The following is a 23,769-nucleotide window of genomic DNA, read 5'->3' on the forward strand; positions in this document are numbered from 1 at the left end:
GTGAGAATGCAAGAAGAGGATTTTTAGAAAATACAATGAGAAATAGAAGATAAAAGGCATCTTTAAAGTGATTTACCATTTCCTTTCAACAAAGAGAGCAATAAGATGAAGTAAAATATGTTTGAAAGTGCTCATTCACCTAGGAGAAGTGTTTAGTGTTCATCATTCACTTCCATTTAGCTGAGACTTTCCCATTTAGATACTTCCTACCTTCTTTGGTAACAGATTTTCTCTTATGAAAAGAAACATTCTCATACATTACATTTGTTACATCAAGGCAGATTTGTCCACAGTGCCAATTCCATTTCAACCACAGAATTAAGTCCCTGAGAGCAAACTGAGCACTATTTAACCCTTAGGTATTCAAATGGGGACTGCTTAATTCATGTTCTGCTTGGTACAAAACCATAAAATCTTAAATCCCAAGTTTGCCATGAACAACTGTGTTGTAGAAGAAAAAAAAAAAAGAAAAAAAAAAAGGATGTGCGAATGGGCAGACACACCACATTGGACTTCAAAGAATCCCAAGTACATGAAAAGGTGTCTTAAATTTATATTACTTTGACTTCCTCTGCCAAATAACAATGAGCTACTGGCTTATATGTCAAATGTGCAAAAAGATGATGTTAGGCTTGTTTTCTTTGATAGATCAATTAAAATGTAACAACTTCTATACTCTTATTTTTTTTTTTTAAGTTAGGGTGAAACTTTGATTACCTTTGCAGAACAGTGAATTACTTTTTATGGCAATACAAGCATCATGTGCACATTATGACTAGGGTACAGAAAAGCTACATAATACTGTTGAAAAGTATGTTAGCTTGACAGTTTGGACATACTTTTAATTTGATGTGCACAGGAAAAAATCTGCAGTACAACATAAAACCTCTGCACAAATGAACATCCAAATCCTGAAGCCTCTTCTGTAAGAAAAATAAGCAGTCACTTACAGTTTCCACTGGAAATGTTCATTTTGGCCCAGTGCCTCAAGAGACTAAGTGCTGTTCTATTAAGCTCTAACACTGTTTGTTTCCATTTTTATTCTATGAATTTTATTTCAAACTACCTCAACAGGGAGACCCAGTCTATCTCCAACTGCTCTGTCATCACCCTTTCACAGAGTAATGCAAAGTGGCAAAGACCTTCTGGAAGACCTGCAGTTTTTCCTTCAGTAATGCATTTGACACCCTTGAAAAGTATACAATTCCATACATGGGTCAGACCTTATCTCTAGACAAGATAGAAGGAGAGGAATAAAGAAAAGGAACAAATTTTTTTTTTTTTTTTAAAAGTAACAAAATGTGGTACAAAGATCCATAGTGCTAAGTTCTAATTAGCTGTTCCAGCATCTCAGCCAGTCTGGCAAGGCTGTCTAATTAGTTATCACAAACTACGCCTAAAGAATTCTTTGAGCTTCCTCTTTTGCTTGCATTGCAATGATGGCTGTAAAAGCCTGTTCAAGCAGTCTTTCTGTCTTCAAGTCAAAGTAGAACAGGCTTTCCTCATATACTTTCTTTTAATCATAGAAGCAGTACAGATATGGAACCTTCTTGAGTTATTACTAAAATGGGCATGTCCAGAGGGTGATTTTGTCTACACATCTTTCTCTGTTGACCAGAAATGGAATTGATTAGTCATCATTCAGAGGTGGCTAAAATTCAGTGAGATAAATCCCACCTTATGATTATATTCCAAAGAAGAATTTATTTTGGATCTTGAGATTCATTCAGCAAGCGCAATGCTACAGTTTTCTAGCATTGAGCTTTGAAGAATTCTAGAGTAATAAAATCTAAATGGAATTGTACATTCTTTCAGCAAGGGTGTGATGTGGCAGGGTCACCTAGGGTGCATACAGACCATAGAATCATAGAATCATAGAATAGTTTGGGTTGGAAGGGACCTTAAAGATCATCTAGTTCCAACCCCCCTGCCATGGGCAGGGACACCCTCCACTAGACCACGTTGCCCAAAGCCCCATCCAACCTGGCCTGGAACACTTCCAGGGAGGGGGCATCCACAGCTTCTCTGGGCAACCTGCTCCAGTGCCTTCACAGTAAAGAATTTCTTCCTAATATCTAATCCTAATCGACCCTCCTTCAGTTTAAACCCATTACCCCTTGTCCTGTCACTTCATGCCCTTGTAAACAGTCCCTCTCCAGCTTTCCTGTAGGCCCCTTCAGGTACTGGAAGGCTGCAATTAGATCTCCCCAGAGCTTTCTTTTCTCCAGGCTGAACAACCCCAACTCTCTCAGCCTGTCCTCACAGGAGAGGTGCTCCAGCCCTCGGATCAACTTTGTGGCCTCCTCTGGATTCACTCCAACAGCTCCATGTCTGTCTTGTACTGGTACTGTACCATGCAGCAAGCCATAGCTAAGGAAGAGAAGTTAATAATTCCTGAATCTGGACTTTGATCCCTCTACGGTTTTAGCAGGAGTAGTGATGGATTAATACCCACAAAAGAACATTTTGAGTCTTCTGAATTATATTCTTTCTTCTGAAGTAGCATCTGGAGGTTTTGTACAGCACTGACTACAGTTACAGTAGCAGAAGCCTCAGTGTGAGTCTCAGATCAAGTCACATGAAATTGAAAACAGCATCTTTCCTAAGTTTTGATGAGCTAAGGTTATGAAGAAACAGCATAAGAAGAAGAAGCAGAAGCTGGAGGTAGGGTGGAGGATCCAAGCCAGACAGTGAGAAGACTGCAAATAGCGTAATGAAAAAACCAGTCACAGATCACAGCTAATAACTAACGCAGTTGTTCAGGACAGAGTTGCCATTAGCCTCCATCAAACCCACACAGCATGGAACACACCTGCATTCCCAAAGAAGCCATGATCACAGCGAGCACGCCAAGGGAAGGATGGCTTTATGTAAATGCTCCTGACACTCATGTAAAAGCCAGGCTCAACCCATCCATAACAATTAGGGAGTTCACAGCAGAACCTTCATTTCACCTGCTGCAACTTACAAAGAGAGATTTGCTGCATCACACTTCCCAAATAAAATGTTACGGAGTAAAAGACAACTTCACTGTCACGCAGTTACAATGTCCTGGAGCAGTTCCCATTAAAGATTTTTTAAAGGAAATAATTACCAAGAATTTTTTTCTTCTCAACTATCTGATCTTAATTATATCATGTAAAAATGAGATCATTCGCTGTGCTACCCTTTAACTCTTCTCCTAAAATAGAATCTAAATCTTCATATAAATAGAAGATTCTTTTTTTAATTACACATGAAGTGTTTAGGATAAAGTGTCTTTTCCTTTCCTGTGCACAAGAATTTATCTTTGGATCAATCAACAGAAGGTTAGCAGACTCTAACGAGAGTACAGTGTTAACTAAAATTTGTTCTCATTATTTTTGAAACATGAAGGAGATGCAATATACATCATGTAACAGTTTCTTTTGGTCATCATCTGTGATGTTAATTGTTAATTAGCTGTTACATGATCGTACATCCAGAATGTGATAGGAAGAAACATTTAGCTTCAGAGAATTACACAGGATTTAGTTCAGTTGAAGAGCAGAATATAGTTCATTATCTCTGTTTAAATAGATTTACAGTGCAGTACGCATTTACCAATTACTTCGAGGGCCTCTGTCACCTCAGTACTGAAAATGTTTTATCAGAACCGTTCACGGGATGCTTCAGACTACAGAAAATGTTACTTGATTACATGTGACCACAGCCAGTTTACAAATCCTCCTTAAAATCTTTCTACCTTCTCCCTTTTTACCACTTACTTTCCACTTTTACATTTCTCCATCCTGCGATACTGTTGTTCATGATCAGTCAAAATAACTGATCTCAGAACTTAAACGCTGAGTTACACGTACATTTGTAGAAGGATTTTCTGAGCCATATCATAGCACTAACACATCCTTAATTGTTGCAGCTTTCTAAACATTTCTTCATCCTGTAACCAGGTGAAACATCTGGATCAACAGAAGGAAGCAGGTCATGCAGTTATATGTCAGTGTTAGTTCCCGCAGCGACATTCAGAGTGCCTTTAGGAGAGTCCTACGTAGTTTAAGGAGGAAAAAATGCTGAAGAGCAAGAGCTTCACCATCTGCCCTTTCCAATATCCTGTGAAACAGCAGCGTGAAAGACAACTTCCCTTGTGATAACTCTGAGGGAAATAGATTCACAAATGCTGCTGAAACAGTGGAAACTGAAGTTCCTCAAGATCTGTTGAATGGAGAGCAGTCAGTGAAGGAAAGCTTGGCGGTGGCATGGTACAGTTCCTTGGCAATCAGCTGATGGCACCAGACTCTCTGAAAACTGAGAGCCTCATCTTTGGAGCTAAGTTAGAGAAGGTCGAAACATCCATTCAGCTTTTAAAATAGGACATGATATCAGAAACTCAAGGAAAGTTTAAAAATATGTGTAGGGAATGAAGATAATTACTACAGAACAGTGACTTGGTTTCAACGAAAGAAGATCAATTTTGAAATCCTTTGAAGTAAGACAACCAACCTAGAACTTCAGGTAAAAATAACAAGTCAGTCTAGCCTGGTGTCTCTATTTTGGGAAAGGATATGTGCTGCAGGCAGACAGAATTTCTCCATATGACTTCACTAAGCTGTTAAGAGATAAAAATGTCTTTCAGTCAGCACACTGAATCCTGTTTGTTTTCTGAGACTGAAAACCAGTTAGTGTATTTAGCTATAAATCATGTGTTGAGTTTAAAACATTTACACCTGGCTTAAAATACAGCCAGAGATCACTACCAAAACAGCTGGATGAGAATCCTGACTGTAGGGAGTATTTACAGAGAAGCGATGGGATCACAACCAAGCCAAACTGGGCAGGGAGACTGCAGTAGCACACCCAAGCACCGACATCTCCGCCTTTTAGTTCTAGCTGGGCTAGAGAATCAGAAACAAATGGTTGTGCTGTATCAGCTTTAATGCTGTAAGTACCAAGTCGAGCCATGCTAGGTGCATCTCTAACAGTCAACGACTTCAATCACACCTCTGACTGCAGAACAGACCTATCCCCTCCCACAGTTCTTCAGAGAAATAACTCATTTCCTTCCATATTCCAGGTGGGATATGCCACTGAAAATTAAGTCAGCTTGGATAGACTGTATAGAAATTTCAATCTGTAAATTCTATTCAAGTGCCCCAGTTCATCTTTCTGAAAGCCTTTCCCTAGGAGAACAGCCTCTGCTCTGTAGCATTCAGTCTCCATAACCATATTTCCAAGCTTTAAGAATTTGGGGGTGGGGGGGTGGGGGGGAAAGTCAGAATTAATTTTGCTGCATTTATTTCATGCCCTCCTGTGGTGGGTTGACTTTGGCTGGTGGTCAGGTGCCCACCAGACCACTCACTCCCTGCTTCTCCTCATCGGGACAGGGGGGTAAAATAAGATTAAAAACTCGTGGGTTGATATAAAGACAACTTAATTTTAAAAAGAGCTGAAACTAGCTTTGTCCAACATGGAGTGTAGTCCCTGGCCTCTTCTCACAGAAGCCACTCCTGCAGCCCCCTGCTATCGAAACCTTGCCGTGTAAACCTAACGCACCTCCTCCCTTTCCTCTCTCACACTTTCTGGCCTTCTAGAGCCTCTAGTAGTTGCCTTGGGCAACGTGCGTTTTCCAGGATTTGTCTAGAGCCTACCAAAAAAAGATCTGGTCCCTATGCACCACAACAATGCAAGCAAAATTAAGGTAACTTTTACTACCAATAATCATCAGTAATCTCATCCATACAGGAAGAAGCGAACAAAAAATACTGCAACAAACAAACCACATGGTAACAAACTGCAGTATCACAACAAGCACACAAAAAAATCTTTTGCCTAATCTTGCAAAAAAATGAAATAAATTCTTCTAAAACTGCAAAGGATCATTTACATTTGCATGCCTTCACGAGATTCATCTAAGCGTTCAGGACATTGCTAATACTGGAGCTGAAATCTACTTATTAAAAAACATTTTTGTGGGTATATTAGCACTTGCTTCCAAAAGAACATAGAAACGTCTCAAGATCTTTTTCCCTATCGATGATCTGACACTTATTTAACTCTTTCACGCAAAGTTTCTCTTGCAAAGCTTCCCGACAGACCCTTGTAGTCAAAGGCAGGTTTACGTGAACTGTTACTACACAGCACTTACTCCTTCATTACAAAATTATATGTATTATGTACAACAAAATTGCATAATCTGTGTAATTAGCTCATCTCAGTCATTGCTGGCAATGGAAATAGCTGTGAAGGTTGAACAGAGGGGAAAATTAATGACATCCATGCACAAATAAGGATTGCAAGGGTAAATCCGACTGGCTCTAGCTACCTGTCCTGTCCCAGAGCACAGAAAGCTGGGATGACCATTAACCAGAGGCACTCAAAACACACTGATTTATAGCAAATACCTGCCGTAAACTGCAGCGAACCAGAAGCTGACTCGAACAGATTAGTGTCTGTGAGCTGGGGCTGGGATGAACAGTTAGGGACAGTATCCTCAGCTTCCCTATGAGGCTACGTCAGCCCCACTGATGCATCACAGCCCCACAACACACAGTAGAAAACCCAAACCTCCCTATTCCTAGTTTTCATTACTTTTCTTTTACCTCTTGTCCTGACAATAGCTTTGTATCTCCTTCCACTACTTACTCACCTAAGCAGAGGCCCTGATTCTGCACTTTCTTTGACTTACTACTTCATTTCTCACGCCTGTGGACTGCCCTGACCCTAGTGACACTACGTCACACACCTGCATAGCTCACGGACAGACAAGTTGGAACTGCATTCATGGGGCTGATATTAAACAGGCAATAAGCCTTCAGAGAATCAATATACCGCTACTTTGGCTTTAGCATGAAAAGGCAATGCAGAGCCTGATCAAAGGCTGTTTTCTTCTAAAATATTGTCTTTCTCACATCATTGCCTGAGACTTTGAATTCCTCTTCTTCATTTGTGCTACAGTGTTGCATGATGTATTTGAAGTGTATTTGCAGAAAAAAAAAGAAATTATTTGGAAAAACTAAACTCAGCTTATGGAAAATGAAGACAATCTCCACAGATAAAGCAGGATGGTTCAATAATTCATCTTTACTGGATCAAGGAATGAGGCAAAATCCACTGGATGGGATATCTGACAACAGAATATGTATCATACTAGCAAATGTAACCTAGGAAACAACTCTGCATTGCAGAGAAGAGCACCAAATAGCTGAATAAATGTGATTTTGATAACTAAGCATTTCCTTTGGCACACAGAAAAATTACAGGTGCTCCAGACCAGCAGATCTGCACCAAGACAGTAAGGCATGAAAATAAAGAGATATAACTGTGAAAATATATTGTTAAACACAGAAATATATTGGTAACTGTAGCGATCACTTACATAGATTAAATATCCAGGCTCATGGATATTTTTGCAACTCTGGATGTTAATTACAGTAACTTCAGCTTTCCCAGACCACACAAAGGGATGCTTTCCATTCGGTTTGTGTTTTCGTGTTGAGAATAGAAGGGGTTTATTGCTGAAAGAGAGCCCTGGAGACAACAATATTAAGATATTGAAATCCAACTGCCTGCTTAGCACTTTGCACATCTGAAAGTCTTTGTATGCAAACCCATAAAGGACTGCAAAACACAGATTCTGTCCTCAAAACTGTCCTGCTCAGCTCCATAGAAATTAATGACACTGAGGAATAGAGGTGACATATTAGCAGGGAACTTTTTGCACTCTAAACCAAAAAAGCAGGAGAGAAGTCTTTACAGAGTTGGAAGGCTTCAGAGCTCCTGATTTATTGGAGTTACTTTACAAAGGGCAAGACCAAAGGACGGGAGACTAAAGCAGCTTGTCTGAGGTTAGTTGTGGGGTATGAAATAGGTCTCATTTACTGTCTGTTCTGACAGTTACAAGCTGAAACTACCCTATTCCTATCCTTTTCAAACTAGCACAACTACAAACGCTGTCTCTTGACTGTACAGGACACCAGAACACCCCCACATGTCCCAGATGGATCAAGGCAAGCCACAAACAGGCAAGTCTTTTCATCAACATCGAAAATCGCTCTTTCAAGGCAACGTACTCAGAACCAAAGCGGTTCTGCTGTAAGGTTGTGGTCCTGTCACCTGCCTGCCCACCAGCTCTGGGGACAAGAAAGCCAGAGGAGAGGTGGCAAGAAAAGATCATGAAGGAAAGTCCTCTTCCCACAGAAGCATGGAAAGAGAGAAAGTACTTAGGCCAAACATGCTAAAAATCAAGCTGCACATCGCCTTTTCATTTACAAGACAGATACATTGGCTTTGACATTTTCTTCTGTTGAGTTTCAGTCTTCTCAGAGCCTCTGGTGGCAGTGCTGCCAGTAATTGCACCTGTTATTCTATCCTGCCTGCCTTGGATGTGGTACAGCACGTATTCCACTTGTTCTTTATATCTGGTATTTAACCAACAATTCCCTTCTCTCACCTACTGATCTTTGGGATATTTTTGTTTGTTGCCTCACAGCCAGCTTGCATGGCACACCAGTTCTTCCCCAGAAATGCTTTCTGTGTTTCTCCTAATGTTTGCCTCATCTCTCCATCAGGGTTCATGCACTACATTCTTCAGCACTACTAGCTGAGCCATTCCTCACCTGTGTTCCATCATGCCATCTTTCCATCTAACCTCACAACACTTTGTCTTTAATTGTCTAGGAGCTGGTTGCAGTATGCGATACTCAGGACCTAGACATTTGAAAACTTCCAGCACTTAAACTGCTTAACTTCATCTCAAGAAAGCTATTTTTATCTGTTCCTTCTACCTGGAGTATCTGCTTTTCTGAATGAGCCATCAATGAGTCATCGACATTTCAGGATTAAATCAAAGCAATTAGCCCTGCCTTTTCCAGCTGATTTTCATTAAGGTAACATGGCAACTAGACAAAGGTCAGTGCCCTGTGAGTCTCACTTGATTCCCCTAAAAGCAAGCAAAGGATGAAGTAAAACAAGTAAAATGGTGCCTGAAAATTACTCATTACACATCAATAGATGTATGGAATCCAAACAAGAGATTGAGACTATTCTTGCTCTGTTACATGTTGTGTAATACAAATTCTTCATATTCTGCGTATGACTCAAGCGTCTTAGAAACTAAGAAACATCACTACAAAGTGCCATGTCACAGGTGTCCATGGTGTCCATGAAGAACAAAACATTGATGATAGAGACCACTGAAGGATCCATGTGAAATCTGTAGAGCTATCACAAAACCATTGAAATGCTGGTTAGAAGAAGCAGTAGAGTTCATCTAGTCCAACTTGCAATATGTCACGTTGCTACACCATGTTTATTTTCACCAAGCAAAGCCAGGACTTCCTCAGCTCAGCCCTCAAAATCACTAGAAATGCTTCGTTTCCAGAAGGTACTGGTAAAATCAGAGTAAAGTTTTCAAAGCTACTCATGAACCTAAAGACTTGGACATGTAACTGACTGACCACGGTGAAATCGATTTCTTTGCCTGAGATTTCAGAAGGTGAATTTTAGCTCCGGTTTCCCAGAAGCTGAGTGCACACAGTTGATTGCCATATGGTCCCAGAGCATCAGTGACTCCTTCATGTGTCTACCCCACTCATGGTACCTTCTGTGTCAGTCAGGTTACTGCAGGGAGTGGGGAACTGAGACTGGGGTTTTGACAGAGAGCCTAGAAGAGGTGATGCATTGAAGGCAGACAGGAGGCATGCAGTTACCCAACCCGTTGAAGAAGTGATGAAAAAATAGCAACACAAATTCTCTCCAGGCCCTGTAACTGGAATGAGCGTGGTCAAGTGTTCCACCTCTGCTTGTCTGTGTGCTGATGTAAGCACAGTAACTCAGTCATGGATCTGTAGCTGAGCTCTAACAGAGAATCAGGAAAATAGGAATCTCTAGGAAATACTTTACACCCATTCGCTTAAAAATCAAACTATTATATTTCCAGCTACAGGAAAGCATTTTATATGCTCCCATGACATTATAAACTGAAACACACTACTACGGTGCCTGTACTCTTCTGACACACTCGCTTCTCCCGTTCAGCTCACAGACCCTTGTACTCCCCTCAGCACTCACTGAGGGAATAAAACTGCTGTTATTATTGTTGCCAGAATTTATTTTACAGGAGAAACGTGCAGCGAATACAGGAGAGACGAAGGGATTAAGAACAGATTAGGATGAAAAAGACAAGGCCAGGCTGAGAATGGGTTTGTAGGTGGATAGGGATGACTTAACTACAAGATTACACCTTGCTGGTGATCTTTTAGCTCTCCTCGAAGAAAGAATAAGAACAGCAGCAAAAGTCAGCACTTGTATTGCTACAGCCTCTCTGCCTTGGACTGGGCAATGCAATGCACCACCATAGCTGCATTTGGATCCATCCCTGTCCTTTTTGAGACTCAGGCTTTGAAACAGAAGGCAGATCCAAATAGTACTTTGTTCTCTCACTTCTCAAACAAAACAAAGCAAAAGCCTTCTTATTTTAGTGCTGCAAAGAAGGCTTCCTGAGTCACAGTCAGCTTTGGCAAAGTGCTGCCAGCTGACAGGTGGAAATGTTCATTTTTAGAGAGGCCTAACGAGAGGGAGACATTTGTTAAATATTGGCACAGTAATGGGGCAAATGGTTGAGTTTATATATGAGGTTTATGAGAAGTGGGAAATTCAGAAGATCAGATTCGATGGCCAAAATTAACCTGGCTTCCTTCAGTACAAAGTGTTGACAAGGAAGAATGAAAGGAGTTCACTCTCCAGAGGTCTTGGGATCTGGTGGCAGTGTTACCTGGCCCCCACACATCCCCACGCCACTCACAGGACAGGTGCACGACTGTGCAAATCCCTGCAACTTCCCAGCCAAGATGTCACCATCCACGTCCTGAGGCAGGGAGCTCTCAGAACAGGAACATAAGGCCTTGAAGAAAAGGGCTTCCCAAGACAAGGGTCTTTCTATCTCCCTCCAGAGCTCCTGAGACAGAACAAACTCCTACCAGGCAGGAACCTGCTATGTGCTTTCTCTATGGAAGCTTAACACTGTGAGGTCTCTCTGAAGTGCCCCTGCTTTTCATCTCCCCATCATCCCCTGCCTTTTACTCTATCATTTTGGAAAGGAATAGGGTGTCCCCAGTTTACGACACCTAGAAATCCATTCCCAGCAACTAAACAGCTGCTGTCCCCACTGGCTTCCAAGCGGAGCTCAGAGCATTTGGTTGGTCAAGTATATTAAGATCAGCACAGAAACTAGGATCCTTGAAAATACCCTCTGCTTCCAAACTCTGCATTAGCTGCTCTAGTTGAAAAGCAGCAATCAATGTGGCAAGCCTGGAGATTCTGCAAGAAGTAATGACTGTTCATCATGTACTTTGAAATACACAAATGCTGATGTTTCGGTTATTACTGGCATAATTCAGCAATAATTAAGTTAAATTAAAACACTTAGCAGTGAGAAAAAGAATCACTAGGAGTTTGCATCTAAGTTTAGATAAATGGTGATGATGCACTAGCAAAGTAATTTCCTATTTTCTTTGTTTGTCTCATTTCCATAACACATTTTCTGTTTTCCAAATTTCTATTTGCTCCCTAGCTGACTCAGGAGGATAAAGAACCGCATGAATTCTTGTGTCATTGTATGGCCAGCGCTCTCCAACCATCAGGGGTTTTGGACAATGCAATTGCAGTGGGAATGGTTTGGTCTTCTTCCATTTTCCCAGGGAAAGCTCTTCTTGAGATCTGGAGAGTTTTTTCCTGTTTTTTTTTTAAACACTGAGTTTCTGTTCTTATCATTTGCTTCAATGGATTGCTTCTCACTGCACATGTCTCATATGGAGCAGCATCTGGCCCTCTGTTATTCCCAGCACTGCAAAGAAAGAAGTCAGCATAAAGCAATCTGAGTTTTATTGATTTTATGAATTTTTCCCAAGAGCTACCAATTACAAACTCCATGAATAACATCTGAGGGGAATGAAACTGCACTGAAAAAAAGAAAATTTCTACTAAAAATCCATTCCCCTCCAATTTCCATGGGAAACATATTTCTCCTTGCCTTCCCAAACTACTAAAAGTGGCTATTCTAATCTGGATGTCAAGTCACAAGCAATGTTGGGGTCCAAAACTGAGTAAGAGTTTGCCTTTCACAGGACAGAAGACCGTGAGCAAAGTCTTGCGTGACTTTCAGAATCTGAGGACTTTATTGGGACCAGGAGACGGCCTGATGTACTGTTCTTCCAAGCCACAGAAGTTGCAAAGATTCACCATTACATGAACAGCAAAGATACTTCCATGACACTGAAGAAATACAAAGAACCTAAATCCGGTCAATAGACTTACTGATCTGCAGAACACTCTTTCCATGAGCAACAGGCAAGTTCAGCAGTCACAGCTGAGGAAGGTATTGTCCCACTGTTATTGTACCTATGTGTTGTTACTGTTAAGCAGGAGCACCTAGAGCATCTGTCAGGTACCTGAGGGTCCACAGGGAGAATCTATCAGTACGTACCAGGGGACAGGACTCAGGCAGGTGAGATCAGCAATAGGAAGCAGTACAGCAAAGAACTTGGTGTATACAGCAAGGAGGAATCCCTGTAGCATTATAGAGATGCTTCACCCCTCAATGGTTACATTATGCTTTGCGTAGCTCCACATCTTCTAACATAACACACACCTTCTTGGGAACAAAGCTTAGCACTTCCCTTCCTTTAGCCTTTCAGAGCAGCCCTGATGAAACCGCCACCAACCACCTACCATCAGCCAGTGACCTGCTCTCAGGCAAGTGATCCACAAAGGCAGGGAGAGCTGGGTTCCTTCCAGAACATCCTCAACCTCCTCCTATGCTCTGTCCTTGTCCCCAGTTCACTTCAGTGAGACTGGTTTACCACCCAACAGGATGTGGAAGCTGCAGAAGCAGCACTGTCAGGACTTAGAGCAGGACAAATTCCAGGACCACTATTTGCACCACTTTTCTTTCACCCCATCCATCATTTCCACCCCCAAGTGACTCAGTGCAGATGCCTCTGGACACTTACTTTACCTGCACTTTAAGTGACACCCTGTGGCTGAGAGGAGGAATTACGGGTGACCATTCCTTCAGTGACACTCTCCCTAAGGTTTTGTGCCAATAAACACAGAGGCTGAAACTGAGCAAGTCGCAGACAGTCTCAAGTGTTCAGTGGTTGGAGAGAACAGCCTGATTCCACCTTCTGCAGCAGGGCTTCAGACCTCATCCTCCCACAGCTTGGCTGGATGGAAAATGGGTCATAAAGCACAATAAAACAAGAAATCCTACATTCACAAGAGTCCCCACACTAGACGTAGCTGGGTGGGACTTTTCCTCCCATTTTGACATCGTAAGATGAGGATTTCCTGCTTTGTCTCCCTTTGTGATGCTTTTGCTTCTCTCCCTTCCCCATATGTTCCTGAGCCATTCCCTCTTCCACTCCTCTCCTGGCCCCAGAAGCACGTGATTTTGCAAGTATCATCTAATTCCTAACTTGGGGGAAGAAACTGAACCTCAGTCCATCTGTTTGCCAGCTGGTAGTTACTGTCACCTTAGACAACAGCTCACTATCTGATGCAAGTGACAGAGAAGTGGATGGGGCAGCTTCCTTAGAGAAAGGGTCACGGAAGCCTCCAAAAATAATGTGGAGAACCCTGTGTTTTCTGACCCTCAAGGTTCAGAGCCGTCTCAGAGACCCATCATGGCTCTTGTGCTGCAACAAGCCGCTTTGCCTAGCAATCCTGGGTGATGACCCCTTGGCCACAAGTTCAGGGTCGCTACGCCAAAGGGCAAAGTAAGGGACTGGGCCTCCTGCTACTGCTGTCAGGTCTCCTTGACTTTGGCAAAGGACCACTTGGGCTTGGTGCAGAACAGCAGCAGCAACTACTGGCTCTGGGAAATGGGTGAAATCTGCCTCAAAAATCAAGCCTACTTAAGAGAATCCCAATCAGACACAATAGGATCATAGCAAAGCCACCTCATAACAAGTGAGGAACAAAAATACTAATCAGTGTTTAATCAGCTGGAGAAAAGGTCCCTGAACATGACTGAAGTAACATTAACAATCTTCTTATTTTACTACATGCAATTAACTTCTGTTCTGTGCTCAATGAAGAAATCACACATTTCACAGCACGATAGTAGTGGGAGCAAGAAAGATGGGTTATTTTCATTCCTCCTTTTAAATAGTGTTGGCAACGTTCTTTTTTCCACACTGCAAAATCAGAGCGATCTCTTACCACAAATTATGCTTCACAATGGAAAGAAAAAAAGAAAAACTTGAGGAAAAAAAGTAAAGCCTGTCCCATCTGTGCATGCACTGAAATCAAGAGTTGCCCACTGCTGTATTTGTGGAAGAATTCAACCTAAACTAACAAGAGAAAATGAACAAAGATGGTTGAAATGTTAATCTGGATACAGTGCTATTGAAGTCAAGCTGACCTAATGAACTGCAGATTTGATCTCAGAGAGAAGCTTTACGAGCTTAAAAACTATGTTTTATTCCCTCCCTCAGAATTCCAATTCCAGCCTTCTTTTTTTCCTCTGCTGTGTTCGTTTTGCTTCTCATCTGTCTCCTTCCTTTAAGTTTCATATACTCTTGACTCCCTAGCTGACAAATATTGTGTTGGTCACCCCAGGATGGCTAAAACACGGCTTCTGTGAGATTGCAGACTTTTTTTTTTTTTACAGCCTTTTTGTAGTGAGTCCATATTTAAAATTGGCTATAAAACATCTTTTCTTACCCCACATGTCCAGTGGAATAAAAGCTTTCTGGACATCTAACAAGGTTACAGAAGAGGGATGAGACGGGAGTAGTTTTAGGACTTCGTAATACTTTTCTGAGTCTGAAAACACACATGCATTGCCTAGCAAAAACAGAAAGTTGTGTATTCGATCTTTGAAACTCTTCTTTCAGAAATGTGTTTTAAATATATAAAGCCCTTCAATCCAAATGGCAATGTGCCAGAACTGCTTAGCATCTGCTGCCTCTCGGGCTGGGATGCGTCCTCTCACCTTGTCCTCTTCCCCAGCCCACACCTCAGCTGCATCTCCTCACCGCATCCGGCTGCACCTCTAGAAATCACCACTCATGCCTACAAGGCTGCGTTGATGGGCACTTTATTTCTCTCTCTCCAATAAAGATGAAAGGCCACCAAAGCATAAAAGGTCTCTGTCTTTTACAAAAGGACTTAGCTTTCAAAAACGAACCCTTTAGAAATCAAACCAGAATAAGCTCTGAGGAAAAAGTAAGTCATGCTAATGCGATCAACAGAAGTGCCAAGACACTAAAATACACAAGATAAAACACAAGTGAAAATGTTAATTGAGCCTCTAGGCTAGCCACTTATAAAAGTGCACATTTCTGTAATTATCGGGACAGGTCTTACACAAGACCCTGTGACCAATGATTTCCAAGCGAGGCTCATGTTTTATATGCAAACTGAAGCCACCACTCCAGAAGAACTTTGAACAATAATTAATCAGAAAGAAAAGCAGCAGAGGTTAGATCTTGATAAAAGAATGGCTGTTTAACCTATGAAAATTAGCTCTTTGGCTCTTTTAAAAATTAAATCATCTATTTAACCCCTTTCAAAAGAGGGAAGACAAAAAACGGAAGAGCTATTAATTCATTTCTTCACTTTTCCCTCAACACACAGAAGATTATTTGCCTCTGTTCAAGATGAGACAACAAAGAACTGCAGGAATTTTTCTTTCAATGTGAAGTAAGCCATGTCAATAGGTACAACAGTGATACTTGTGCCAATAGCTCTTTCTCCCATGCCCATCCAGGTGAACAACAGTCCAGTTGCTAAATCACCAACCCTCTCCAAATCATTCGCAACAAGACAGCTGGTTTTAGAGCCACCAAGGAATCACAGAATTGTAGAATATCTCAAGTTGGAAGAGACCCATAAGGGTCCTCACAGGACTACCTAAAACTAAACCATATGACTAAAAGACCATCATCCAGATGCTCCTTGAACTCTGACAGGCTTGGTGCCGCAACCGCTTCCCTGGGGAGCCTGTTCCAGTGACTGACTACCCTCTCAGTGAAGAATCTTTTCCTAATGGCCAATCTGAACTTCCTCTGATGCAGCTTCATTCCACTTCCTCGTGCCCTGTTGCTGGTCATCAGAGAGACGAGATCAGCAGCTCCCCCTCCACTACCCCCCTTGAGGACATTGCAGACTGTGATGAGGTCATCCCTCAGCCTTCTCCTCTCCAAGCTGAACAATCCAAGTGACCTCAGCCTCTTTGCTTAAGTCTTGCCCTCAAGACCTTTCACCATCTTGGTCGCCCTCCTCTGGACACACTCCAATAGTTTGATGTCCTTCTTACATTGAGGTGCCCAAAACTGCACGCAGTACTCAAGGTGGGGCTGCACCAGTACAGTGTAGAGTGGGACAATCATCTCCCTTGACTGGCTAGCGATGCCCTGCTTGATGCACTCCAGGTCATAGTATGTACACCACGGTGTACAGAACACAGAGTAGGCAATGAAGGACCAAATCCCCATCAGTGCAAGGTTAGCAGTGCTTATGTGCCTGTTTTCAGCAGCATAGTCCCTGGAGAAGATGAGGATGCTTTTTGCAATACCCAAAGCACTCATCTGAAGTGGCTATCTCAGTCAAAGAGCTTTCCTACACTGAGAAAGAGAGGGGGGAATTTGCAGAGAGGGACTTAGAGCTATAGAGACCTTTTGTTCCTGTTGATCACAAAAGCAGTCTGGCCTCCTAACGTCAATCCCCAGGTGTGGGTTCAGTTCAGCTCAACAGATACCCAGGGATGAATTCACCTGCCTAAACACAGCCATCGTATCATTTGCCTTAGAGTATCTGCAACACCTATGTGGCCTGGAAGATACAAACCTACATAAGGGCTGGGTCCTCTGAAACAGGAACTAGGTACCAGGCAAGATACCCTGGGACATATCAAGTGGCACTAGCACTTCTGCATGGGTTCCTGAACTGATCTGTACGTTTAGGTTGAGCTGAGTAACTCTCTAGGCTTTATCCCCTGTATCAATCAGAGCTCCACTAACTCGTATACTTGATATTATTAATTCAGATACTTGAATTAGCTGTTGATACCTACATGGAAATACCTAGATTTGTGTGTCTTAATCTGCAAGCCAGAGGCTTTCCAACGCTTCCACCTCCTGCATGCAGCAGCACAAACCAAGCTGACCAGCCCCTGATGGTCTCACCATAGAATACCCCTCTGCTGCACTGGCTATGTAGACAAACTCAAATCAGACAGCTATGGCTACAAGAGTCAACACTTTTTGTCCGTCAGATGAACATCTATTCCTGGATTTCCCCATTGCACAGGGCAATTTGTATGGAAAGGAAAGAGCTAAAGTAGACATACTTTAGCCTGTAACATGCTGCAAGTAAATCATCACGTTTTTGCAAGCAGCAAAAGGAGTCTCATTACTGCCGTTTGCTGAATTAATCAAGCTTCAGGATATCCTAATAAGTGAATTAATCTGTTTCCTAAAACAAGAATAAAAGCTTCACACTGTTAAAGCATAAACACATCTAGAGGGCAGCAATGATATTGTCATCTTTAGCTAAATATAGATCCTGAGCGGAGACAAGTGCACAGCCACACACTGCACCAACAAACACATATATTTTTCCCTTTTTTTCTTTTTTTTTTTTCCCCTTTGAGAATAATACATAAGCTTTGCTGCAAAATTGCAAAGTTGTAAGTGGATGGCATAATTTTCAGATCCTTGGTCAAAGAACACTTTGCCTATATTCACAAATCACACTACAGGGTAACCAGATCTCGATTTGTCAGCAAGACTTTATTTCCCAAATAAAGAGGGAGAAAAAAAATCACCAAAATAACAAAGTGTCAGAGATGAAAAATACTCACAGACTGACAGACTTTGTTTTATGAATCCAGCTGAAACTTATCTGAGTCACTCAGCAGTTCCCAAGAGACACACAGAAACACAGACACGCACAAAATCACCACGGGAATATTTTGCAGTTAGAATGGAAATATTTTATGCAAACGGTTTATTCTATAGTGGCAAACAGGATGGGATATTTTATGCATCAGTTATTGTTCTTAAGTTTTTTGACTCAAATGCCCTTTCATTAAATTTTGCTGGCATATTGCAGGGTTTGATAGCATTCCCCATCCGAGCACTCAGAGGTGCGACAGAGCGACAATCAAAGTATGCTAGTTGACGAGATGGATACTAAGTCAGGGTAGATCCATACAAAGCCTTTGATGAGCTGATCTGCGGAGCAACCTACTTGTCGCATTTTGTCTTGAACTCCATACACCACGCGCACAGAGACTACAATAAGGTGCAGAAATAGCCCCATGAGTACCAGAGCTTGGGCAGCCTGGTTTGCCATGGATCAGTGTCTTGTCCTTGACGGAGTCTGGTATAAGATTTTCATACAGTTTGGGCACTTCCGAGTCTGGATTTTCTAGTATCTACAATGCAAAAGCTTTTGTTTATGGCGAATGCTACTGGGTTCATTCCCTCCAGATGATGAGCTACTTTTATGAAACTGGTAGGAACTTGGAATCTTTGAGATCTTAATTTCTAAAGAAAAAAAAAATTATTGTAATTGATCCAAAAGTTTTATACCCATTAGAATGAGAAATATAGTCACAGCCATACAAAACCAAACTAAAGACACGCTATAGCTCCCAAAAGATGGCAGCTCGCAAACATGGGATGCATGACAGTATAATAAATAGCTGAGTTACGAGCTAGAACTGGGTAAGCCCTTAGTTAAAAAAAGGCATTGCACGGTGCTTTTTCTGGACTTGTCTGATTTCACTCTCAAGAATAATTCAGTAAAATATTACACCCCGTCATTTCTCCTTTTACCTCATCAAAATGCAAACCAAAACAGGACAAAACTACACTACACATCCTAGGCAGACATGCTATGTTGATCCAAGCCATTTCCCGATCAAAGCTTCACTTTGCAGCTGGATTATTCACCTCTGAAATTTGCAAGATCCATTTCCCGTTTTTTATCAGTTGTCTGTGCTTATTTTATTATCTGCACGAGGTGCACGGTATAGGTTTTTAGCACACTGAGTCCCACTATAAATGGCCCTCTACTCAGCCCACAAACTAATCTGGCAAAATCACGCAAGTAAAAGTAGTCAGACTGTGTCAGTATTTGACCTTCCCAAATTTTGGGCATGTTTTGCATGTACTAGTTGCCACATCTTTCAAATCACAAAAGAGATTGCATCTCTGTATTTGAATCTTAACCTGCTGTCCTACTGCTTTCCCAAGCCTTAAATCACCAACTACTATCTCCCAAGAAGCTACTGATTTTACACGTTGACTCAAGCCTCAATAGAGTCCTTCCCTTCCTTTTCTGCCCCACAACTTGGAGGAACTACACACATGAAAGAGTGTAAGATCAACTGAAAGCCACCTGCTGTGGCTTCAGCGTACTTTAGTTCTCTATTGCAAGCTACATACGCTACCACATCTGGGCACCAGTACGCCCTACCAATCAGTCCTGCAGACATATATTTGCTCAACATGACTACTCACATTGTATGGTGAAAGGAGAAAAATGTCCATTTCCCCAGACTATGAATAATAATGCTTCAGCATTTCAATAGCATATTTTCATTAGTTTTTATTTAATTAACATGCCACTGTTTTAAGAGTAATGAATTCAAGAAAATTTATTAGCACTGTAATACAAGCATTAGCCACCATTGAGGAGGAGAGGAGCAGGAAAGAACTTTAAATCAGGTCGTCGATGAACTAGTGAAAGTATTAACAATGTTTATCAGAATAAAATGAGGCATTCAAGATCTTTTTCTTCTATACAAAAGAAAAGCATTTATATTCTCTCCACCGTGTTTATGATATAAATAAGGAGTTATCCATAATGCATTTCTTTATTTTCCTTCCTTCTTTCCTTTTGGAGAAACAAAAATAAGGCAGTGGAAATAATAACATGCTCCACCAAAAAAAAAAAAAAAGGAAATGGAAAAAAAATTATTTTACTAGAGGCACCTTTTCTATGGCTGTTCTTTTGGGGTCCATTCTGACACACTTGCTTTTGTCTGAGCTGCCTTAATTCTCAGGAATTTTCTTTTGATCTCATCTGAGACTGTAAAGGTAGTGGACTATTTGCTATAATCAAAGACAGCAGAACCCAGCCCTTTACATTTTCCCACCTATTTTATTGCAAAGAGCCCAGGTCAGAGAATATAGGATTTCAGGGTGATCTTGTAGTTCTTTGAGGTAACCTCCTTACTCTGGTCAAAGTCAAGGATGACAGAAACTGGTCCCTAAGAACAAATCTGGAAGAGGGCTTTGTTTTGCATAGCAAACACACAGAACTTTTGTCTAGTTATCTGACCTTGGACACCTAGAGCTGGAGAAAGAAAAAATTCACTTTCAACAAGTTAAAAAATAAGGTCTAAGATGACAGCATCGTTTATTTACTGGACTTACTGAGAATGCTAGCCCCACAAAATTAACACTATCCGAAAATTAGACTACTAACATCCGAGCAACAGTTCAGAGTGAAACATGGAATGACATGTCCCCACAGTCAAAAGCACACTGAGTAGTCTGAAAAAATGAGTGACAAACAAGTGGGTACACGTATTTGGAACTAATATGTTAAAAACTCTCAGTGAAAGGTCCAAAAAGTATTGACAGATAAGGAAAAGGAAATGAGTGCCTGGGTCCGACAGCCTGAATAATAAATTTTTAGTGAGTCATCATGATTGTTTACCTCTAAGACTAAAGCATCAGTTCCAAGAGATTTCTAAGGAGCCCCCATACTCCCCTGCTTTGAATATCATTTGCCTTATAATATCCTCTACCGTTTCCCTTGCAGTATAATGCAGCCACCCCAGCCTCAGAAGCCAACTGCCGATGAAGTTACTAAACAGATTCCAGACCCCAGCCTTCTGTTTGTTAGATACAACTTCCAGCCCAGTTTATCCCCCTGTTCACACTCTCAAAGGGAGAGTCCTCTCAAAATACAGTTCTTAGGTGTTAAGACTAAGTACTTCACAAGTCAAAGGATCTTTAATTATCTGAATGGCTGAAGCATTGCTACAAATACATTCAGCTATACGTATCTACACATGAACAAACACACAAAGCATGGTATACCCTCCTTAGATTGCAGAAGGTATTTTTGCCCGATCTACCTAATTATACTTAAGTAAAGAGGAATTGGTGTCCAAAAGTCTGTGCTTTTCAGAAATTTGCATCATTCCAGGCAGGAATTTTGAATATACAGGCTGGAATCTGGAGGAAATGTTGATTCCCAGGCAAACACTTTTTTTTTTTTTATTTATTTTTTAATGGAAAATATATATTTGGTCTCCCTGGGTGCCTTCTCAACACCAGATCTGTGGGAGAAGGAAAGGAGTTTGTACTTACTTGTGGTGTTGTATTTGATCCCATTGAAGAACTCCGGGCAGGGTCTCTCTACTAGTTCCCCGGCAGAGGTTCTGGGCCAGCAGGTCCCGATCTGATCAGTTGTGGCATTGCAGTACGGACCTTTTGCGTTAAAAAAGGAGAGAGAAAGGGAAGAAGAAACAGTTGAGAAAGCACAAAAGCGACACACTTTGCATCACAAAGCAAACCGAATCTTAGCACTTATAAAGCTTTTCCAAGCCCTGCGCTAGGTAATGTTTCCTACCATCAAAGCCCAGGAAAGGAATAGATGAACTCTCTAAAAAAGTCTCTTGTAAACGATCCAGGAGGCTGCAGTTGACATCAAATTCTTCTAAGATGAACTGAGATATGGTCACATCCATTATTGTCCCCGGGACTGCTGGACTGGATCAGGCTCCTTCCCCCTTTTTTGTTTTGTTTTGATTTTTTTTGTCCCCTCTCCTTTCTTCCCCTCTGGAAACAAATGAACATCAAGCTGCGGACACCCTGCAATCTCGTGTGTGTGAGCTTCTCTTCCTCCCAGCGTGCTGACAACTTGGCTGAGAGTCTGCGTCTGGCTGTGCAGTTCAATCCTCCAAGCTCTTCTTTGCTTTAAAACAGCGGCTGGGGAACCAATGGGATCACACTGAGCCCGGAGTAAGGGGCTTGCGTCTCTTAGCCAGCTTCCCTGGTCTAGCAGCTCTCCAATGCCGCCGCACATTGCCAGACTGTTGTATTGCTTTCTCTCCCTCCCTCTTCTCACTTTCTCTCTCTCTCTCTCTCTCTCACACACACACACACACACAGACAGACGGTTTTATTGTTAGCTTCAGGGATGAGCACTTTTGCAAAAATACTCGCTGCAAATTAAAGCCAGGGAGAAAAGGAAAAGCCATCAGATGAATATAACTCCTCTGGCTTTTTGTGAAGCAAAGCAATTCTTGCCTTTACTGTGTGGAACGGAGGATGAGCAGAGATGCTTGGACAGGGAAGGGGAAGAAGGGACCCGGTCCAGTAGCTGCAGTACTGGATCCTGAGCAGACCTTGAGAAAGAAGAGAAATAATAAAAGCTGGGATGAGGGAGATGGTCTGATAGAAGGGAGGCATCAGAACAAAGGAATCTGCAGTAATGACCCACAGGAGAGGCAGAGTGGGGAGAGAAGGGTTGGGAACCCAGCCTGGGTGAAGCAAGGCACAGAGACAACACATCTTTCAGTCACTGTGGGACGCGCTGGAGAGCAGCTTAGACCTAACCAGCCTTTCTGACTTGCTACATTAGTATATGAGGAAATCTGTATGAAAAAAAGAGATAGCCCTCCCTGCAGGGCTAAGGACAATCATCTAGCATCCAGGATTCAGAAGGACCTTAGGAAGCAAATGGAAAACTGACTTATAAGGGAGAAAAGCAAGATCAGTGTGTATACTAGTAGCAGAGATGAATGCAGAAGCAGAAGGCAAGGACAATCAAGAAGCTTTGACAGAAAAAAAGAGATCATGTTTACAGTCTGTGTTCACAGCTTTAGATTAGACATGGTGCTTACACTGAGCTCAAAGCAGTGGTATAGGACTTCCAATAACATCTATCTCCCACCCTGCAATGACCTGGACTTTCTCTTTACTCATATTTAAGATTGAAGGGCTTTATTCTCAACTCTCATGTTATCCAAAGAAAGGAAAAAGAAAAAAAAAAAAAATCACTGGGTTAGAAGGGCAAATAAATTAATAACATGCAGTGATGAGAGAACTATCCAGGAAGCTGTTTTGCCATCTGAGAATCTGGAGATTTTTTAACATTTTCAGATTGCAATGCGGGGGAGAGGGGAGGAGTGCCATTGTGGCTTTGGGATGAGTATTTTTGTTTAAAATATGTAAAACCCCACAAAAATAACAAGTGTCCTAACTTTCCAGGCAGCATGATATTCTGAGGCAAGTGAATACATCTCTGTTTCTCTCTCTGAAGCCATGATCTCCTTCCCAAGTGAATGTTCCCAAAATTGCAACCCTTCTTTGGAAATCTGCATTTCAACAAATTGATCCTGCTCAACACCACCAGATGTCTTTGTCCCACGCATCTCTAATCCCAAAAAGCAGAAGAGGTAGTTTCTTTAGCATCATTCACATAACATGATCACCAGCAACATACCGGTTGTCTTTAAATGGGACTTTGAGGAGAAAACACTATTTTTTGAACTTTCAAGTGAAGGGCATAAAGGGTGCTCTAAACCTCTAAGCAATTCACAAACATCTATCCATCGAAGTATCTTCAACTCTACACTTTAAGTTTCTTTGCCTCTTCCTGATAGTGCAGTTGAGTTCAGAAAATTTATTTTTGTTGCTGAAGCAGAGCCTCTCAGTGATGGCTATGAGATATTCTCAGAAGACAGCATTTGTAAGTGCTCAATGG

The 23,769-nt window shown here is 41.7% G+C and overlaps 1 protein-coding gene across 4 annotated transcripts in view; it reads right to left on the reverse strand.

Moving 5' to 3' along the window:
* CRHR2 (corticotropin releasing hormone receptor 2) overlaps positions 1-23,769 on the reverse strand; it is a 159,554-nt gene that overhangs the window by 90,140 nt on the left and 45,645 nt on the right. For 2 of the 4 annotated variants that reach the window (XM_054817735.1, XM_054817734.1), the window contains exon 3: positions 21,369-21,488. In XM_054817735.1, the coding sequence (XP_054673710.1) occupies positions 21,369-21,488 (120 nt within the window). Of the gene's footprint in view, positions 1-21,368; positions 21,489-21,630; positions 22,110-23,769 lie in introns of those variants that run through there. The other 2 variants (XM_054817737.1, XM_054817738.1) reach the window with 2 other exon arrangements.

Source organism: Grus americana, chromosome 2, assembly GCF_028858705.1.
Source record: "Grus americana isolate bGruAme1 chromosome 2, bGruAme1.mat, whole genome shotgun sequence".
NCBI lineage: Eukaryota > Metazoa > Chordata > Aves > Gruiformes > Gruidae > Grus > Grus americana.